The sequence below is a fragment of the Aphis gossypii genome, chromosome 3, assembly GCF_020184175.1.
Source record: "Aphis gossypii isolate Hap1 chromosome 3, ASM2018417v2, whole genome shotgun sequence".
In the NCBI taxonomy this organism is placed as follows: domain Eukaryota; kingdom Metazoa; phylum Arthropoda; class Insecta; order Hemiptera; family Aphididae; genus Aphis; species Aphis gossypii.
The window spans coordinates 51,010,789-51,033,334 of record NC_065532.1 but is presented as its reverse complement, the minus strand read 5'-3'; the positions used below and the strand labels follow the sequence as shown (position 1 = coordinate 51,033,334).

Here is a 22,546-nt window from a genome sequence, read left to right as displayed (position 1 = left end):
GAGAAATATGACAAGGTGGTGATGAAATTACAGAGGCGCCATCTATCCAGCAAATAGTCAACTAAATTATTTTTGGTAGTCAATGGCAACCATTTAAATAAAATAAATCATTTATTTAAAATGTTTTTAAAAATGCATGCAAATAGACATACAAACCTAAATCGTTGTCATAATAAAAAAAGAAATTAAAAATCTTTATACATAAAAATGGAGACAAAAATATATAAAAATTCATCAATTGAGAACAGCTGAACCGATTTCGCTAATTATTTTTTAGGAGTATTTGTTATTGTCTGGAGAAGGTTTTTTTTACGAAAGAAAATTTTTAAAAAGTCAACCGAATAAGCAGAAAAAGTGCAAAATCTATTCATTGATGTCTGGGATTTGAACTCGATACCATTGTCTTTATTTACTCTATGGTAGACATCTAAACATCAGCTCGATGTACAATCAATATAGTCTATGGTTTCTATAGTTATTTTAGTTTGGAAATTTGAAATTTGTTGAGTGAATTTTTTTTAGTTCACGATAATCTATCTATCTTCTATCTTCTATATATATAAAAATAGAGACAAAAATGTATAACATTTCATCAATTGAGAACGGCTGGATCGATTTCGCTCATTCTTATTTTGTTTGGGTCGTAATTTCCAGGAGAAGGTTCTTATGTAAGAAAAAGTTAAGAAAATTGCACGGAAAATTAAAAAAAAAATACAATGAAAAATAAAAAATACCGATGACTACTATTACTATTATTATTATTATTACTATTTTATTTTCGGTAATCATGGTAACAATTTTTTTGTTATTATTATTTATTTTCCCCATTTTTGTAACATTTTTCACTGATGATTCGCTCCTATTGATCGCAAGAGAAGGTGCTTATGTAGTTATGTAGTACAATTTTAGTAAAATCCACCAGAAAACTTCGGAATCTGGATGTAAAAAAACAACAACTGTCACTGCAGTCCAGCAAGAAAATAAACTATATTAAGGTCACTATTGATTATGATTGAATATAATAATTATAGACCTGTTGTTATATTTTGTTAAAACCATAACAACAAAAATAAGAATTAGCAAAATAAGTCAATGTCTACAGTAAATTTCAAATTCACAGCAATAAACTAACATAACAAGTTATACCAAGTTTTATTGTTTTACCAACAGGCAACAATATAAAAATTACGAGATGGCACATTATTGTATTTTACCCACCGTAGTAAAATAAAAAAACGATATAACTTTGAAACTTAAGTGTTAGAAATTATAAGCTTACGTACACATCTCGCGGGGTCCGCAATCCACCATGTGTAGATTGCCTACATGATAATATACTGCTCGCATAATCATAAGAGAGTCTCACGGCAACGGCAAGCAGAATGACTATAATATTATGACTTGAGTAACTCACTAACTAATAAACGTAGAGCCTGAACAATGATAGATCGATGCTTAAAATTTACACGGTACATTCGTAAAATCGTACCACAAATTTAGTGTGCAATAAGAAAGCATTTTACAAAATTCGCATATTAAAGTGGTGGTTTCACAAGATTTTTGAGAATCAAAACGGTCAATGAAAGTATATAAGTTTTGAACACCGTTAAACCGAATATTAAATAACAAATTAATCAAAATTCGAATCATATTATATAGAATTGGCATTTTTAACGGGCAACGAAGTGCACGGAGCCAGCTAGTCTTATATATAAAAATGAATCGCAAAATTTGGTAAGCGCATAACTCAACAACGCCTGGACCGATTTCGCTCATTCTTTTTTTGTTTGGGTCGTAATTGTCAGGAGAAGGTTCTTACGGACGAAAAATTTGAGAAAGTTATCGGGTTAGAGAAATATGACGAGGTGGTGATGAAATTACAGAGGCGCCACCTATCCAGCAAATAGTCAACTAAATTATTTTTGGTAGTCAATGGCAACCATTTAAATAAAATAAATCATTTATTTAAAATGTTTTTAAAAATGCATGCAAATAGACATACAAACAACGCAAATGTTCGCAAATGTTCGTTGAAGTCCAAGGATGGTTTTTACGGCTAGAAAAATTAGAATTATTGCTGGAAAAACCCTAAAAATAGCCCTTTTCTTTTTAAAATAGCCCTTCCTATAATCTTCTTATATATAAAAATGAATCGCAAAATTTGGTAAGCGCATAACTCAACAACGCCTGGACCGATTTCGCTCATTCTTTTTTTGTTTGGGTCGTAATTGTCAGGAGAAGGTTCTTACGGACGAAAAATTTGAGAAAGTTATCGGGTTAGAGAAATATGACGAGGTGGTGATGAAATTACAGAGGCGCCACCTATCCAGCAAATAGTCAACTAAATTATTTTTGGTAGTCAATGGCAACCATTTAAATAAAATAAATCATTTATTTAAAATGTTTTTAAAAATGCATGCAAATAGACATACAAACAACGCAAATGTTCGCAAATGTTCGTTGAAGTCCAAGGATGGTTTTTACGGCTAGAAAAATTAGAATTATTGCTGGAAAAACCCTAAAAATAGCCCTTTTCTTTTTAAAATAGCCCTTCCTATAATATTTATAATATAATACTGATCGTATCCATGGCAACCAACAATCGTGTTTTGTGCAGAGTGTTTAGTTAGTTAGTGTTTGTTTAGTTCGTGATTAGTGAAAAAATAATTTATATTTGATATGCCTCCTATAAGACGAAGCAATTTAGGTAGAAGAACCAGAAATGCTACAAACCAAGCTAATTACCGATCTAATTCACAAACGCGTGAAGCGCGAGCAAGTTTGAATCGAGCTGCTTTTAGTTACGATGTGTCAATTGACTACAGTAACTACCAATGTGTTGTTATTGGTTCTATGAACTCAGTTTGCTCACACTACTGGAGCACTACTAATTACTGGTAATGACGGTTATCCATTGTATCGTCGCAGATCGACAGCAGACAATGGAAAATCAACAATTGTCAAATTAAATCAACAAGATATTGAAATAGATAATCGTTGGATTGTTCCATATTCACCCATTTTATCAAAGACATTCAAAGCACACATCAACGTTGAATCTTGCCATTCAGTGAAATCTATTAAATACATTTGCAAATATGTAGCCAAAGGGAGTGATATGGCTGTGATTGGAATTGGTGCAGAGAATTCCAATGATGAAGTTACCCAATACCAAATGGGCCGCTATGTCAGTAGTAATGAAGCAGTTTGGCGAATATTTTCTTTTCCTATTCATGAGAGACACCCTTCTGTTGTTCACTTAGCTGTGCATTTAGAAAATGGACAAAGAGTGTATTTTACAGCACAGAACGCAGTACAAAGAGCTGCTCAGCCACCATCTACTACATTAACCAGTTTTTTTGAGACATGCCAAAACGATGATTTCGCACAAACATTGCTATATTCTGAAATGCCAAAATATTATACCTGGAATCAATCCTCAAGGAGATTTATACGACGGAAACAAGGAAAACCAGTTCCAGGATATACAGATGTATATTCCACCGATGCGATTGGCCGGATTTATTCAGTACATCCAAGCAATGATGAATGTTTTTACTTACGACTGCTATTAGTCAATGTACGTGGCCCAACATCATTCCAACAGTTACGAACTGTTGATGGTGAATTGTGTGTATCCTACAGAGAAGCCTGTCAACGTTTGCAATTGCTTGAAAATGACGCTCATTGGGATCAAACTCTCAATGATGCTGTAATATCATCACACGCTCATCAAATACGAACATTGTTTTCTATAATCATATCTACATGCTTCCCATCAAGCCCAATTGATTTGTGGATCAAGTACAAAGATTATATGTGTGATGATATTTTGTATCAAATACAGAATAGAATGGGAAATCCAAATATACAAATCAGTGAAGAAATTTACAATGAAGCATTGATTTCAATTGAGGACATGTGCTTGATAATGTCAAACAAACTATTAATTCAATTAGGCCTGACCGCGCCCAATCGTCCAATGCATGACGCTTTTAACCAAGAGTTGCATCGAGAAAGACTGTATGATCTCAACGATTTGAAAGAATTAATTCAAACAAATCTTCCACTGTTAAATGAACAACAGAAGTATGTATTTGAAACTCTTATGAAAGTAACAAATGATGAAACTGGAGGGATTTACTTCTTAGATGCACCTGGTGGTACAGGAAAAACTTTTTTGATTTCATTAATATTAGCAACAATTCGCTCACAAAATAAAATTGCACTTGCACTCGCTTCGTCGGGAATCGCAGCAACTTTGCTTGAAGGTGGTCGAACAGCCCATTCAGCACTAAAATTGCCATTAAATATGCATAGCAATGAAACTCCAACCTGCAACGTTTCGAAGAACTCTGCAATGGCAAAGGTTTTGCAGCAATGTAAATTGATTGTTTGGGATGAATGCACGATGGCACATAAAAAATCTTTGGAGGCTTTGGACAGAACCTTAAAAGATCTACGGAGCAATAATAACCGATTTGGTGGTGCAATGATTTTATTAGCAGGAGATTTTCGTCAAACATTGCCGGTGATTCCACGATCAACGCCAGCTGATGAACTCAATGCATGTCTAAAGTCCTCCAGTTTGTGGAAACATGTCAAAGTACTTCATTTAAGCAAGAATATGCGTGTCGAGTTGCAAAATGACCAATCTGGAAACATATTCTCTAAACAACTCATTGACATTGGTAATGGCAAATTTCCTATAGACATGTTGACTGGCTGCATTAACTTTCCTCTAAGTTTTTGTCAGTTAACTCGATCAAAAGATGAACTTATTCAGAAGGTGTTTCCAGATGTTTCTCAAAATTACAGAAACCATGATTGGTTGAGCGAACGAGCTATACTGGCTGCAAAAAACATAGATGTAAATGAATTAAATTTCAAAATTCAAGAACAAATTACAGGCGAATTGATGATATATAAATCAGTTGATTCGGCTACTAATCAAGATGATGTAGTCAACTATCCACCGGAATTTTTAAACTCGCTGGATTTGCCAGGATTGCCACCTCACAATCTTCAATTAAAGGTTGGATCGGTGGTTATAATGTTGCGAAATATCAACCAACCGCGTCTTTGCAACGGTACACGGTTAGCGATAAAAAAATTACTAAACAATGTGATAGAAGCAACTATACTCAAAGGAAAGTATAAAGGAGAAGATGTTCTCATACCGCGCATCCCAATGATTCCGACTGATGTGCCATTTGAGTTTAAACGACTACAGTTTCCAGTGCGTCTTGCTTTTGCTATGACTATAAACAAGTCCCAGGGGCAATCATTAAGTGTTTGTGGTATTAATCTAGAAAACCCATGTTTCTCACATGGTCAATTGTATGTTGCCTGTTCCCGTGTTATAAAACCATCAGATTTGTTTATCTATGCGCCAGGTAATCAAACAAGAAACATCGTATACCACAAAGTACTACAATGATAATAATAATAATTATGATTCACATGATTAACAATAAAGCGATTACTTACTTTTAAATCATGACAGAACCGTCACCCTGGTGATAGGGCGTTGTGAATAAAAAATAATTAAATAAAACTATAACAGTTAAAACTATAACTACTTACTTTTAAATCATTATATATGTTTTATTTAATTATTTTTTATTCACAACGCCCTATCACCAGGGTGACGGTTCTGTTCAGGAGAATTTTTTAAAATACGTAGGCACAAAAACTGCCACATTACAAATCTTTCGTCGTGAATTCGACGTAATATTAGCACTATCAATAAGATTAAATTAAAAATTAACACACGGCATACGAAAATGCAAAAAAAGAAAGTAACACACGGGCAACGCCGTGTCGGGTCAGCTAGTATTTATAATATAATACTGATCGTATCCATGGCAACCAACAATCGTGTTTTGTGCAGAGTGTTTAGTTAGTTAGTGTTTGTTTAGTTCGTGATTAGTGAAAAAATAATTTATATTTGATATGCCTCCTATAAGACGAAGCAATTTAGGTAGAAGAACCAGAAATGCTACAAACCAAGCTAATTACCGATCTAATTCACAAACGCGTGAAGCGCGAGCAAGTTTGAATCGAGCTGCTTTTAGTTACGATGTGTCAATTGACTACAGTAACTACCAATGTGTTGTTATTGGTTCTATGAACTCAGTTTGCTCACACTACTGGAGCACTACTAATTACTGGTAATGACGGTTATCCATTGTATCGTCGCAGATCGACAGCAGACAATGGAAAATCAACAATTGTCAAATTAAATCAACAAGATATTGAAATAGATAATCGTTGGATTGTTCCATATTCACCCATTTTATCAAAGACATTCAAAGCACACATCAACGTTGAATCTTGCCATTCAGTGAAATCTATTAAATACATTTGCAAATATGTAGCCAAAGGGAGTGATATGGCTGTGATTGGAATTGGTGCAGAGAATTCCAATGATGAAGTTACCCAATACCAAATGGGCCGCTATGTCAGTAGTAATGAAGCAGTTTGGCGAATATTTTCTTTTCCTATTCATGAGAGACACCCTTCTGTTGTTCACTTAGCTGTGCATTTAGAAAATGGACAAAGAGTGTATTTTACAGCACAGAACGCAGTACAAAGAGCTGCTCAGCCACCATCTACTACATTAACCAGTTTTTTTGAGACATGCCAAAACGATGATTTCGCACAAACATTGCTATATTCTGAAATGCCAAAATATTATACCTGGAATCAATCCTCAAGGAGATTTATACGACGGAAACAAGGAAAACCAGTTCCAGGATATACAGATGTATATTCCACCGATGCGATTGGCCGGATTTATTCAGTACATCCAAGCAATGATGAATGTTTTTACTTACGACTGCTATTAGTCAATGTACGTGGCCCAACATCATTCCAACAGTTACGAACTGTTGATGGTGAATTGTGTGTATCCTACAGAGAAGCCTGTCAACGTTTGCAATTGCTTGAAAATGACGCTCATTGGGATCAAACTCTCAATGATGCTGTAATATCATCACACGCTCATCAAATACGAACATTGTTTTCTATAATCATATCTACATGCTTCCCATCAAGCCCAATTGATTTGTGGATCAAGTACAAAGATTATATGTGTGATGATATTTTGTATCAAATACAGAATAGAATGGGAAATCCAAATATACAAATCAGTGAAGAAATTTACAATGAAGCATTGATTTCAATTGAGGACATGTGCTTGATAATGTCAAACAAACTATTAATTCAATTAGGCCTGACCGCGCCCAATCGTCCAATGCATGACGCTTTTAACCAAGAGTTGCATCGAGAAAGACTGTATGATCTCAACGATTTGAAAGAATTAATTCAAACAAATCTTCCACTGTTAAATGAACAACAGAAGTATGTATTTGAAACTCTTATGAAAGTAACAAATGATGAAACTGGAGGGATTTACTTCTTAGATGCACCTGGTGGTACAGGAAAAACTTTTTTGATTTCATTAATATTAGCAACAATTCGCTCACAAAATAAAATTGCACTTGCACTCGCTTCGTCGGGAATCGCAGCAACTTTGCTTGAAGGTGGTCGAACAGCCCATTCAGCACTAAAATTGCCATTAAATATGCATAGCAATGAAACTCCAACCTGCAACGTTTCGAAGAACTCTGCAATGGCAAAGGTTTTGCAGCAATGTAAATTGATTGTTTGGGATGAATGCACGATGGCACATAAAAAATCTTTGGAGGCTTTGGACAGAACCTTAAAAGATCTACGGAGCAATAATAACCGATTTGGTGGTGCAATGATTTTATTAGCAGGAGATTTTCGTCAAACATTGCCGGTGATTCCACGATCAACGCCAGCTGATGAACTCAATGCATGTCTAAAGTCCTCCAGTTTGTGGAAACATGTCAAAGTACTTCATTTAAGCAAGAATATGCGTGTCGAGTTGCAAAATGACCAATCTGGAAACATATTCTCTAAACAACTCATTGACATTGGTAATGGCAAATTTCCTATAGACATGTTGACTGGCTGCATTAACTTTCCTCTAAGTTTTTGTCAGTTAACTCGATCAAAAGATGAACTTATTCAGAAGGTGTTTCCAGATGTTTCTCAAAATTACAGAAACCATGATTGGTTGAGCGAACGAGCTATACTGGCTGCAAAAAACATAGATGTAAATGAATTAAATTTCAAAATTCAAGAACAAATTACAGGCGAATTGATGATATATAAATCAGTTGATTCGGCTACTAATCAAGATGATGTAGTCAACTATCCACCGGAATTTTTAAACTCGCTGGATTTGCCAGGATTGCCACCTCACAATCTTCAATTAAAGGTTGGATCGGTGGTTATAATGTTGCGAAATATCAACCAACCGCGTCTTTGCAACGGTACACGGTTAGCGATAAAAAAATTACTAAACAATGTGATAGAAGCAACTATACTCAAAGGAAAGTATAAAGGAGAAGATGTTCTCATACCGCGCATCCCAATGATTCCGACTGATGTGCCATTTGAGTTTAAACGACTACAGTTTCCAGTGCGTCTTGCTTTTGCTATGACTATAAACAAGTCCCAGGGGCAATCATTAAGTGTTTGTGGTATTAATCTAGAAAACCCATGTTTCTCACATGGTCAATTGTATGTTGCCTGTTCCCGTGTTATAAAACCATCAGATTTGTTTATCTATGCGCCAGGTAATCAAACAAGAAACATCGTATACCACAAAGTACTACAATGATAATAATAATAATTATGATTCACATGATTAACAATAAAGCGATTACTTACTTTTAAATCATGACAGAACCGTCACCCTGGTGATAGGGCGTTGTGAATAAAAAATAATTAAATAAAACTATAACAGTTAAAACTATAACTACTTACTTTTAAATCATTATATATGTTTTATTTAATTATTTTTTATTCACAACGCCCTATCACCAGGGTGACGGTTCTGTTCAGGAGAATTTTTTAAAATACGTAGGCACAAAAACTGCCACATTACAAATCTTTCGTCGTGAATTCGACGTAATATTAGCACTATCAATAAGATTAAATTAAAAATTAACACACGGCATACGAAAATGCAAAAAAAGAAAGTAACACACGGGCAACGCCGTGTCGGGTCAGCTAGTATTACCTATAGAAAGAACTAAATATTAAGTAGTCATCTCTTTATAGTTGTGTGAAGTGTGAGAAAAATCCAGCTAAACAGTTATTGTAGTAAGATCGTACCTAACCATCAGGCATAAACTGATCATTGACGAAACGCGTCACCACTAACAAATTCTCACCATTTATTACTAGTGAATATCGTCCAGCTTTTTGAGAATTCTGATGGCAGCAAGTCATGGTAAGGCGCACATCAGTGACCTAGGTATAATTTTTTTTGTTCACATACGTGGACGTGTACGTGCATAGAAAATTCTTTTCTGTGATTGGTTGGTATACATGGTAAGTGTTTGGTATACCAGAAAGTTTGTACGTTCCAACCATAATCACAGAAAATTATTTTTATTCACGTACACGTACACGTATGTAGTGGTAACCCGCCTTTAATTATGTCAATACACCAGGTATTTTTACAATGTTACCTTGGTATAATTTATTAACTATAATATTATTTATGTGTTTACACATATGAACCATGAGGCATTCCTTGTGAGAATAGACTGTTTAATACGCGAATACGCCGCTATATTATATATGGTCTATATATACGAGAGTACAACTGAAGTATTTAAGAAGCCATTGTGTTTACATATTACGATAATCTATAAAGTGTTTTGGTTATATATCGGTTTGTAGACTCAGGTAAAACCTTGTCTGTTTATACTTTACACCATCGCAGTATCAACTGTTTTATTTTACCAACCCAAATTCACTGCCCCAGTTTTTATTTTTACTATTTTAGAACTTAAAACGTACTTTTACTCTTGTCCAATATCCAATTTGAAATATTTGATAACGGATATGCGGTGCTTCTAATATCCACTTATATTCAGATCATGACCTATTGCTCCAGGAGAAGTTCTGCACGTGCCCGTGTCTTGGTTGTCTTATTATGGTTGACCACTCTCGTCTGCGGGCGTTTTTGGAAAACAAAATAAATAAAAATATGTCAAGAGGCGTAGAAGACCGGTGGTCGTAAGTGGAGACGGTGGTGCGTTAAATACCTCAAAACGCTCTGTCCTAAATATATTATAATGTATTTCGATACTCGAGCGCCGCTGCAGGGATCCTACGACCTGGCGCTGGGTCACCCCGAAGGTATGTATAGATGGACCATCAGGTCGGATCGCGGTGAGGGTCACCCCGTGAGGACGGTTGCGGGGCCAGGGGAATTATCGTTATTTCGGCGTAACGAACAAAACGGGACGTCGGGACGAACGTATCTAACCAGCACTCGTACTCCGGTAGGGGTGCGATTGTGGGGGAGGAGGTTCGCTTGAGGAGAAAAAACGCGCGGACACGGTCGGCGGGGAAATTCATACGGTGCACGTGTTGCGTGTGCTGCGCTCTGATGCCCGGGAACCGACCAAACTGCGGTTCCCTCAGCTGTTGCGAGAGCGACGGCCGCCACTTCCACCATCACCGCTACCATCCCACTACCACTACCGCCACCACCACTATCACTACCACCGACGCTGTTCTTTGTCGTCGTCGTCGTCGTTGCCGCCGCCGCCGCCGCCGCCGTCCGTTCGCCGACCGCCAGTCACTACAGTCAGTAGTCACCGCTCGTCAGTCAGTCGTTCACTTTCCGTGTCGCACGTCGTTTCGCGCGCGCGTTCCGTGTTTCGTCCGCTGTGTGTTCAATTCGGCGCTAATAAATTATTTTAATTTAAGATAACGAAGACCGTAACGCGGTCCCGCGTCAAACCTCCCGTCACCACCTGTGCCGTTTGCCGGTCGCGCGTGCGTTTACCGTCGTATTTCTTTCTCTTTTTTTTTTTTGTATACACATTTCATCTTGTCCTTACCCGAATGGCACGGAGAGTTTCGTCGCTGTTGCCGCGGTCACGGCGGTGGTCGTCGGCATGAAACGTTCGTTGGCCCTCGGCGGTGCGGTGCATTGCGAAAACATGCGTCCGCGAAAAAAAATCGGCGGACCCGCCGCAGTGTGACGACGATGAAGGGCACGTGAAACGCCGCAGCCGCCGAGCACGGGGCGCTTAAGCCGCTCGACGACATGTGGCCCGCAGGCTCGCCGACGGCGCTCGCCACCGCGACCACCGTGGCCGTATTCCTGGCGGTGGTCGTCGGAAAGTTTGGACGGATAAGCTCTACCCCCGTCCAACAACCAGGTAAGTTGTTGTTTTTTACCGTATTATTAAGCGACCGCAGAACAATATCATGTCAAATAGTGTGCCCAAATCGGTGTTTAAAAACATCAACCGAAAAACTGGACTAGGAGATCATTAAGTTTGGACCCCTTGCCCTCTCCCACTGGTTCGAGTTGAAATGTATATAACTCGTGGATAACGTGTTACCACCGTACCCATAGGGTTTACACGAAAAGACACTATACACGACATGGCAAAAATAACCCTTTGCTTAGATACCCTGCAGTCACCCATACATTATATTATTATATGTCGAGTGTCGACACGTTATTTATAGAGTTTACTACCTATGTAGATTGTTGCCAGTTACCGACTACTCGTAGCGTTTATATAACTATTTATAATATATATTATAATGTGTACTTGGGTAGGTATTAAGAATTAAGATAATATGTTTCAAGTATTTTATTATAATATTGTATGAAGCTGTACCTACTCGTGTCTTATGTCAATACATAATTCCATTATCATCGTGCGACCTCGTCTAAATAATACACGCATAATGGTATAATACACATATACAATACGATAGGTACATAAACGTATCTAATTGCCCGTGGGATGAACGGCCATCGTAGCTTTCTCTTGTGTTCTTGCAGCAGTCGGGGCCGCCTACGCTAAGCCGTTTGTTCGTACAAACGCGATTTGACCGAAGAATGTCGTCTGCGGAAAGTGTCGGGTTTATTAGTGTTCGCTGTTCAGTCTTGTGTACAATATGTAGTGTTTGATATTTTATGTAGTACCACGTTGTACATCCAATGTCATCGATACCTTTAATAATAGTACTTACTGTAATAATATTACGCGTATTTATGTCTGATGAATGAGCAATCGTTTTTCATGTATGCACGTACATATGCATAGTTTTGCGTTCAAAACTTTCCGATCGATCAACTATAATAAACATTATATATACTACAATACATATTATAATTGACTACTTGTTACTATATTAATCAGTGTTATGATATTTTATAGTTTATGTTTTTGATTGTTATGCCATTTATGTACATATATATTTTTTTTTAAACTAAAGCCCTCTTTCTTAAAAAACTTATGTTTTGTTTTAAATTTAAAATATGTAAGTTCAAAATCTTGATGATTTTTTTTTTAATAAAAAAAAAAAAATAGTATTTATAGATTAATATATTATATTATGTAGGTAATAATACAATATGTGATTCAAATTTTATTTTAAAACGGATAGTTCATTCTAATTTATAATAATATAACACATATTATATAATTATTAAAGTTATTCGTATAATAGTATAATAGAACTATTAGTTGAGATCGTCTGATTTTTATCTGGCTACTGATGGAATGATTAAAATATCTAAAATAATTAGCTGGTACTTACTATATGATATATTTTGTGAGAAAACTAAAACTAATTAAAAATGTTGAAACAATGTGTCATTGAACGTTATTGAATTGATAAGAATTAAGTTTATTTTTATGTTCCATAAAAATAAAGTTATCCGTGTGTTTCGAGAAATTTCATTAATATATTGGGTCACAACGGTCGTAGTTCTATGAATTTTATAATATCCCTCTCGATTAAACTAAATGAATTGAATTATTTAACTTATTCCATAATAAAATGTAAATAATAGATAAATCTTACTCGATTCATATTTAGATTATAAATTGAACTCTAGTGGTACTTGTAATTTAAAAAAATAATTTTTGAGAATAACTGAAAATGCTGTATATTTACAGTAAAATTACTTACATTTATAGCTAGTTATTTTTAAGAGAATTAATTAAACTTTATAATGACATTTAATATCCATGTTCTTTATAGTAACATTTGATAGGAATCTGTTCATAAAATGTATTTACTTAATCATTTTTTTTATTTAACAAGAAAACTATGAGTTAGTTTTTATGAATATTTAAAATTTGAATAACGTAGACATTTTTAATATTACAATGATGCTGACGTGTATAGATAATTATTTTATTCTTTTTAATAAAACGAGTAATTTTGGGCTTTAAACTTACAAAACTTTAAAAATTAAAGTATAAAATAAAAGGTGTGATATATGGTTTAAGATTATTACGGAATATCTTAAAACTTCAAAATTTAATCGATTTACCGTAAGTACTGTTTTAGGATAAAGTAAATTTTTACAGATACCTACCTATTTAAATATTTCTGTTAATAGAATTTGTCGTTTTAAATACATCATTAGTATTCGTCGTACATTATATTGGATTATAAATATATCCCCCTTACCTTTTAATACACTACAAAAGATTTTATGATTTGTTTTAGTAACCATTTTTAATTTGATAAAATGAACCATGTATAAACAATAGTTTAATTATTTTTTTTAATACAATTATTGCGACCAGATTTCAAACTATAATAATTCAAGGTTAGAATACTGAGATGAGCGAACCTAGTCAGAGTTCTTGCACCTTGTCTTTATATCTTGAAATATTTTACACCTTAATTTTCATATCGTTGTGCATTTTAATTTAGTTATATGGCTGTATGAGTTATTGTTATTTTAGTTCTATCACTCATTATTAGGTTGTACGCACCTTCCTAAATAAAAGAAAATCAACCAATTGATTACCTTAATTTGCTTAGGCATATAATTTAACTTTTATAATTAAAAAATGTCATATTAGTGATAAAAGTTCGTTTATTTAGGTTTAAATAAAAATAATAATTATATTTAAAGTATAATATCACACTTAAGTGTATTGTAGATTGTGTAGTGAGGTACCTATACAGTTTTCTCTAATATATATGTTTATATCATAATATAAATATTATGTTGATTTTGAAATTTGTAGCGTAATACTAGATACCTAATTTAAATATATGCCAATTCAACTAATACAATTAGTAGAATAACTAGGCTAAAATAATAATTATTCAAAGCTGTATAGAATATAAAGTTTCTATTTTAGCTTATAAAATTCACTTTTGGCAGTTGGAACTACATAAATTAAAAAAATGTGACCTTATGTATAAACTTTTAAATAATAATGGTTAACAATGGTAAAAATTTTTTTAAATTGCAAAAGCTGACCACTAATTCGTTTTTTAATCATAATTATAGTCACAGGGTACTTATTTAGCGTTTGGAAATTTGAATGTTCTATGAAATTGATTATTTTATAAAATAAAAATATTAAAAAATACCTAACCTAGGTATACACTTTATACCTAGTATACCTATATAACTATTATTTAACGTTCCTACCAATACTAAAATTAGTTTAATTAGTGCAATGCTTACTGAAAAATAATTTAATTGTTTTCTGATTATTTAAACAATAATTGGTTGTAGAAGTCTTATGCATACATATATTTTTTATATCTTAGGTACATGTAAATAATCAATAGTATTGATAAAAAAAATGTCAATTTTTTCTTTTAAACGATTTAACTCTATAAATTATGAGGTACTTTTAAAACTCCTCAAAATTACAGCTTAATTGCCTATCAAAAACATTAATGATAACAATAAGTTAGTGTGATTATAATGTTTCATTTTCATGTAAGATAAAAAGACAATTTGAGAGAATAGTAATAACCCGCTATTGGTATGTTCAATGTTGTGTTGTAGTTTGGATAAGATTTCAGTGAAGGTGCGGTGGTGGCCTGGTGGTGTATATAATATTTTTTTCGGAACAAAGCAATTGTGCTAGTAATAAGTAGGTACCTACCAAATATGTGTCTGTTGGTAAAATGAGAAATAACACGCATTCAACCTGAACAGCGAATAGACCATTTTCGCTTGGCCTTCGGAACGAGATAAATAGTTATATTTCAAGAGATCAATAAAGAAAATGATGCTAAGCCGTATAGATTTATAATGTGTGCAGCAACACAAGTTACTATATATCGTCGTTTTCGTTTTCGTTGTCGTCGTTTGTATCAATCAGATTCCCTATTTTTTGGTTAGTAGAGAGTGGAAAAAAAGTCTTGAACATAGAAACATTCTGAAAGTTAATAAACGTATATAAATTATATACGAATCCAAAATTGTCATTCTTTTACAATTGGATATTTATTTTATTTTTTTAACCTAGCTATTTGAAAAATTGATTTAAACTTTAAACTTTGCGTGTTTTTTTTAGGAATTTCAATTTAAACTATACTATTTATAAAGAACATGATTTATCCTTAAAGTCCATACTATACTATATTCTTATGTTTATAGATGATGTATTTTTTCTTAAAAAAATGTCTAGATTTATTTATTAAAAAGTTATTTACTCTTAATGTTATATGTACTTTTATGTAGTAGAAGGTTAAAATAAACTAGTGCATATACTAAAAATTTCAATTTAAAGATTTGCTAAAAATAAAGATAATTTATAAAATTCACAGTTAGTTTATTGAAAAATAATTTAAACTATTGGTACTGTTTTAGATAAACTGTTAAATTGCATGTCATATTTTATTATTATTGAAGATTATTGTATTTGTGTGGCGAGTGTTTTAAACTGTGTATGAAGTATAAACTTGTTAACGAAGGACAACTTTTTAACTTATTTTGTAGATTGTTTTTTTATTACAATAATTAAATAATATTTGATTTTAATTTGGCTATGGTACCTACTACTATAGTTTATTGTATTTATATTATTCTATTTTATTTGTTATTTTTTATATTTACTGCAAAACTGTATAAAACATATTTTTATTAAAATTTTCTTAGTGTACTTGTACAACTATACATCAATGTTGTTTTGGTATCTATGATAAAATTATGTGTCATACCAATTTCAAGCGTTTAATGGATAATCGTTTAAAAACCTAAGAGTTGATTTTTTCTTCACATTTATAATATTTTAGAATACGAATATCCTTTCTTTGAATATACCTATAGTAGTAAAATTAAAATTTTTTTTTATTAAATTATAAATGATTCTTAAAATAAATCACGATATTATACTTATAGTGTATTTAGTATCTATAGTGTTTAAAATTTTAGTTAGTGGTATTTTTGTTGTTAAACCGATTCATAGTCCATATACGACATCGGTTTATTCCGAAGTTTATTCTGGAATTTCGCCATGTTGATTTTGTATTATTCATGGTTGTTTGTATCGTATTTTTATGCATCATAAATAATGGTATACATCCTGAAAGAGATTAGTTGTTTTACAAAAAGTAGGTAAATATTATACATTTTATAATAATCTAAGACCAACAAAAACTCTAGTATAATTTAAAAATATTAGGAAATTTTCATTGACATGTACTCGTATATTATCAGTGGATACTGGATATAATTTAAATATGATGAATTTCGAATGCTTAGTTATACCATAAAATTATTGGAAGGTTACCATCTAGGCGCCTTTTATGAAAATTGAACAATTAATTTTTGTGCGAAAAGTTATCGGTGGACTTCCGTAAGAGTAAACCCACTAACACATACCACGTGTGCAGGATTAAATCCACTGGAAATGGTTCTTGTGATATAACATGGTTTTTCCCTTACGTTTTATTTAAGCGTTCAAGTTCAACCAAGCGTAGTTTAATCTAGTTTTATATGGTTAGTGTGTCTGTACACCTAGATTAACAACGTCCTTCTTCCAAACAATGGGTAATATATTAAAATATTGGCTCGAAACGTATACATTTTCTAAAAACTATGGTTGTAGGATTTCGTGTTACTGGGAATTATTAATTTATACTAGTAGCAATAATCCCATATTCTTATTTTTTGATGATAATTTTTAAAATATGAATAAAATTAAAAAAAAATAATTTATGATGTCAAATAAAATAAATATAAAAATCAACACTGGTAATTTATTATTCTAAAGTATTGAACACTGATTTAATTTGATAAAAAAAAAAACCAAAAACTTTTAGATCTGAATTTGTTTGTTAGATACTTATTTTAAACATTTGTATGATAAATATAATTTTTATTTGGTAATTGTAAATAATTTAACATAAATAAATTAATAAACAAACAATAAACATTATTCGAATACAACAAACACTAAACAAAACTGTGTAATATGATTTATTTATTACATTTTTTTATGTCATGGAAAATTTAAAATAAATTAAAGCAACTATGTTGAATTTATAATTATTATCTACCTATTTATTTTTACGATATTAACCTTTTTTTAAAAATTTTTTTGTTATTTTATATGTCACTTTTTGACTTCTATAGAAGGCATATTATAGGAAAAATATTCATATCTTCCTATCTTTAAATTTATATTTTAACAAACGCGTTTCTACTGTTTCTCAAATGTTTTTTTTTTTTTTGTAGTCGAAAGTGAGTGGTCGCTTAGACATGCTCTAATTCTTAATTATTATTTCGTCAAGATTGACGTATAGTTTATCGTCTACTTTTTAATTTTTACATACAATAAAATAATTTATTGATACTTTTAATGTTATATCTAAATACCTTATTTTATATAATATTTAATAGTTATTTTTAAGATAAATTGTTAAATATATATATATTTACAAATATTTATTTAATAGACGGTTTGTAAATTAATTTTAAATGAATCATTTTTAATTATTTATAGAAAGGCATGACGTATATTATATAAGTACTTAATATTAATATTTTGTATAAATCATTAAATTCATTGAAGTTGAAAAGAGAAAATATTTGTTTTAATTTTACTATTTTATTGTACAATAAATTGACTTACTTAATTATTATTAGTTTTTTTTTCAAGATGTTATTATTTATAACCTAAACATCTTAGAAAAGTTATCATAATTATTGACAATTTAAAATCCAATAATTTTTCTAATATTTAATTTCATTTTTAATTCTAAAGAAATCATTTAAATTAATTACAAATTTAACTTTTTTAGTCAGTTTATACATATAAATTTATATTTATTATCAAAACATAATACAACTTTAAGAGTTAAATTCTTTATATCTTTATAGTGACTTAAATGATTAAGTATAGAATAATGATTTGTTATGAATTCTAATGTAACTGTCAAGTAAGTATTGACCCTATCTTGTTTATATATATAGTTTCATAACATATTTTATTAGAAAGGTGTCAATATTTTGTCCAGCCTTCACTTAATTATTCAATCAACCCTATTTAAAGATATTGCATAAGTTCGTTCCACGCTTAGCTTTAATTATAAAAAGAATTCAAATCTTATGGTAGCTAAGGTTGAAGTGGACCAATGACCGTTGATTCTTTGCCATAAGCCATCGATTAGAAGGTTATTTCACCTTAGGGCACATTTTAACTTTGTCAATCGCAACCCTTAAACGACGTTATTATCGTCGATAATTAGTAAATGAACAATACAATTTGAGAACCTAACTTTGTGATCCGGTAAAATCTATCATTAATATAATAATATATTACCAATTGTTTCTATTTTATGAACTAAATACATATTTTTTTATCAAAATAATGTAATAAATAATTAAGGTTAAAATAAATTCAATATCATACATTTTCATGATTAATTTTTATGAAATATTTGACAAGTTTGGTTTTTTTTTTTATTTGAAATTAATTTTTTTTTAACTGTTTTTCAAAATCAAGAAAATATCTAGATTTTTAAGTTATAACATCTAACACTTGTCATTCAATACCAGGGTTAAATATAAATAGTAATACTTATTGTTTTCACGTGAACACGAAAGTAAAATGAACAAATTGTGTAACCGTTGGAGAGTACCTACCATGTGATGGCAGATGTGGCTTGTGCCGATGCCGCCACCAGCGACGACAACGATAGAAGAGCGAGGGCCCCCACGAGGTTAGTCACCTCTCTTGTCTGGTGCGTTGGATGACTTGTTGCGTGTGAGTGAGTGTGTAAAATATGCAAGTGTATGTGTGTGTTTGTACGTACTCCGAGTTGACTGCCCCTTCCATGCTAAAGCTAAATGCTAAACACTAGAAAAAACTTCACTCATACACCAACGAGACTATTTGAATATTTTTTTTCCATAGGTAGGATTCATCTATTAATTTATTTTTAATAATACGTATAAATAATATAACCTTGAAAATGCCAAAACTGATAGATTTTAATAGTTTCATGTTATCGTGTATAGGTAATATTTAATCCAATACAATTACATATTAATAAATAATATAGGTATTAAATTTTTAAATAATTCATTATATTTTAGTACCTAATGGACCATGTGTGTTTTTGCTGTCTTATAAACGTACAAGACGTGTAAAACATAACAGATTTGCGTTCAGCAGTACCAATCTTGTGTTTCTGATTAGGTTAATATTAAAATTAGAGTGGTTCAACCTATTATCAATTTTAAGAATATTATTTATATCAAGTGTTGGCTATTTTATGATATTAACATTTTTATATTAGAATGTGTGTTTATTGCGTGTATAATATTAAAATTTTAAATGTTAATAAATCGCAAAAATATTGAAATATTGTAAAATAGCCAACACACGACTCGGTATTGTTTTTTAAAAATTGATAATAGGTTAAATAACTTTAATTTTAATATTAATTAGTAACACGTCAACACAAAATTGGTTTTGCTAGACGTTAATTTGATTTGTTGTTTTGAAGATGGTTACTCTACACATAGGGTAGTCTCATTTTAAATACTTGTATAGTATAATAACACTATTACACATTATTATTGGATAACGAATATTTAATTAAAATTTGTAATTTACGTTTAAATATTTAAATTTCTTATATTATAAAATAACTGATAAATACTACAAGTTCCATTTTTTGGTTTCTTTTTCTAAGTATTATTGTAAAATAAATAAATAATTTTAACATATTATCTCTTACTTTTTTTGTGTTATAAAGTATTTTTCAAATCGTAATACAGTTTAACAATAACATAGTAGTTAAATTGCAATTATTTTTTAATAGCTAGAACGAAAAGCTGGTTATATTTTTAAATTTATAAAATCAAAAATAATAACAGTTTAAAAAGTATTATTTCCGGGTGGTTTCTTTTATCTGTGATTCATATTTGTTATTTTTCTCTTTTATATTATTCACAATATCATATGATATTATGCTTGTTATTTTTTTTTCAAATTCCATACTATCCTAATACATTTTTATTTTTTAAATATGAAAAAATTCCTAGAAGATGATTATATATGTAGGACGTAGGTATTAGGTAGTATTGTATTTTTTAATATGCATTGCATTGTATTGTGTGATGTATATTTTACATATTACAAACTAGAGTTTTATATATTATATTCACGATCATATCAATAATTATCATATTTCTTTATTTATGATTTTTTTTTTAATTTAAGTATAACCAATATAAAATTATATAAATATTATTTATATTTATCATTAATGTTGTTTTCTAAAATACACATTATAGATGAAGTGATATAAATTATAATGGAGAGTAAATTTATCAGTGGTGACTTAAATGCTATGCTATATATTTTCTGCTATTATATTTTATACATTACACTAGTACACTACATATTTGTATTTTAGTAGGTAGGACGTATATAATTTTAGCGTATGATACACAATAGCAGTGTATTAAAAGCTATAGTGATGAAGCTCAAATAAAAAAAATAGTGTCATTGGCCAATGCAAATGTACTCATAACATATATAATACCTAGTGGATTTTTAAATTTTGTCTATTGTTATAATCTCAATGACCTATTGATAATTTAATATAGTTTTTAAACTTGTCACATTTATTATATCATTATTTTTGTTACTTTTTGTTTACCCATTGTGTATTCGTGTCATAGTCATACCTGTGACTAATACTTAACTGATTTGTTACATGTTATATCGCGTTATACTTTTGTAGTTGTGTAAGTTGTATTCACGTGGTTAATAATAAATAATAACGTTTAATTTATTTAGTTTTGTAAAATATTAAGATTAATTAATTGTTTATAAAAATGAATAAATTATATCGGTAATTTAAATAAGTTCTTAATCTAATATTTATTACATTTTTAAGCTGATATTAAATTTTTAACTTGTACCTACCTCTTAAATGTCCATTTAGAAGTTAAAATAATGTTTTGACATTTTTAAATTTAGGTTACGATTATATTTTATTATTAGGATCTTAAAAATTAATTGTCTATATACTTAACTAAAAAAAATTATTTTTCTACACTATAACTTAGTTTAGTATACCTCAATTATATAATAATGTTTAAGTAATATTGTTATCCGCTAAATTATGAAGACATTATAATATGTTTTTGAATTGTGTTTTGTGTAGAATACATTTAGTCCAATTACATTTTAGTAACAATAAGCACTAAATGCAATTTAATTCATATCTAATCATTTAATAAAATAAATAATTTAAATTAAATTAAGAATATATAATTTAATATTTTAATGCAAAAAGTGAATAAAAGTAAGAACCATAAATTTCACCTTTTTTTTTCATTTAAATAACACGTGTTTATAAAATAATAAAATCTTTACATATTACAAATACCAATATCTACGTCTAAAAATTCCAGATGTTTTCTGTTAAATTATAAATATAGTGAAGATACAAAAAAAAATTATAGTTTATCTTTAAACAAACGTCTTGCATAAAATTATAATAAAGTATTTGGTCAATATATTACGTGTAGAATTCTATAAAAAAATTATTAAGAGTGTTGAATTAATTTATTTTCATAATATCAACTAAATATATAAAAACAACATCAATTTTTGTTACACACTGCACGTCTTTTACCTTAAATAAATCGTAAAAATAAGTTTCTTCAATTAGCATCAGTAGTCATAACTCTACAATACGATTAAAGATATTATCCTATAAATATCATTATATTATAGATTAAACTTGTCGTCTATCAATAATCGTCCTTTACAAAAAGTGAAAAAACAAAATTGTTTCACTATAAATAAGTACTTCATTGAATTATTTTTGTTTATCCTTTAAAATATTGTTTTATTTTAGATTCCGAGAAAATTATGTATTGATTTTACAATAATATGTGTTTTTTTGAATCATTTTTTTTTATACAAAATTTACTTAGGTCTTAAACACTGAGGGTGGTTTATGGAAAAAAATTTAAGCTAGTTAATAGTTTAGTATTAATAAAGTACTACTTTAATAGGTTAGGGATATATATTTTATTTTTAATAATTTGTTAAGAAAAAATAAAAAAAAACCACAGGAAAACTAGAATATTTACGCAATACAAGTTTTCAAAGTAATATTGTTTTTTTTTTTATTGCGGTTAAGGAAGTAATAATCATAAGAACAT

At 30.6% G+C, this 22,546-nt stretch overlaps 1 protein-coding gene across 1 annotated transcript in view; it reads left to right on the top strand.

Moving 5' to 3' along the window:
- The first annotated feature begins 10,725 nt into the window (after window positions 1-10,725).
- Window positions 10,726-22,546, top strand: part of LOC114132195 (disintegrin and metalloproteinase domain-containing protein 10) — a 73,958-nt gene continuing 62,137 nt past the window's right edge. The window contains exon 1 of the mRNA XM_027997587.2: window positions 10,726-11,282. Within this exon, the coding sequence (XP_027853388.2) occupies window positions 11,168-11,282 (115 nt within the window). The 5' untranslated portion in view covers window positions 10,726-11,167. The remainder of the gene's footprint in view (window positions 11,283-22,546) is intronic.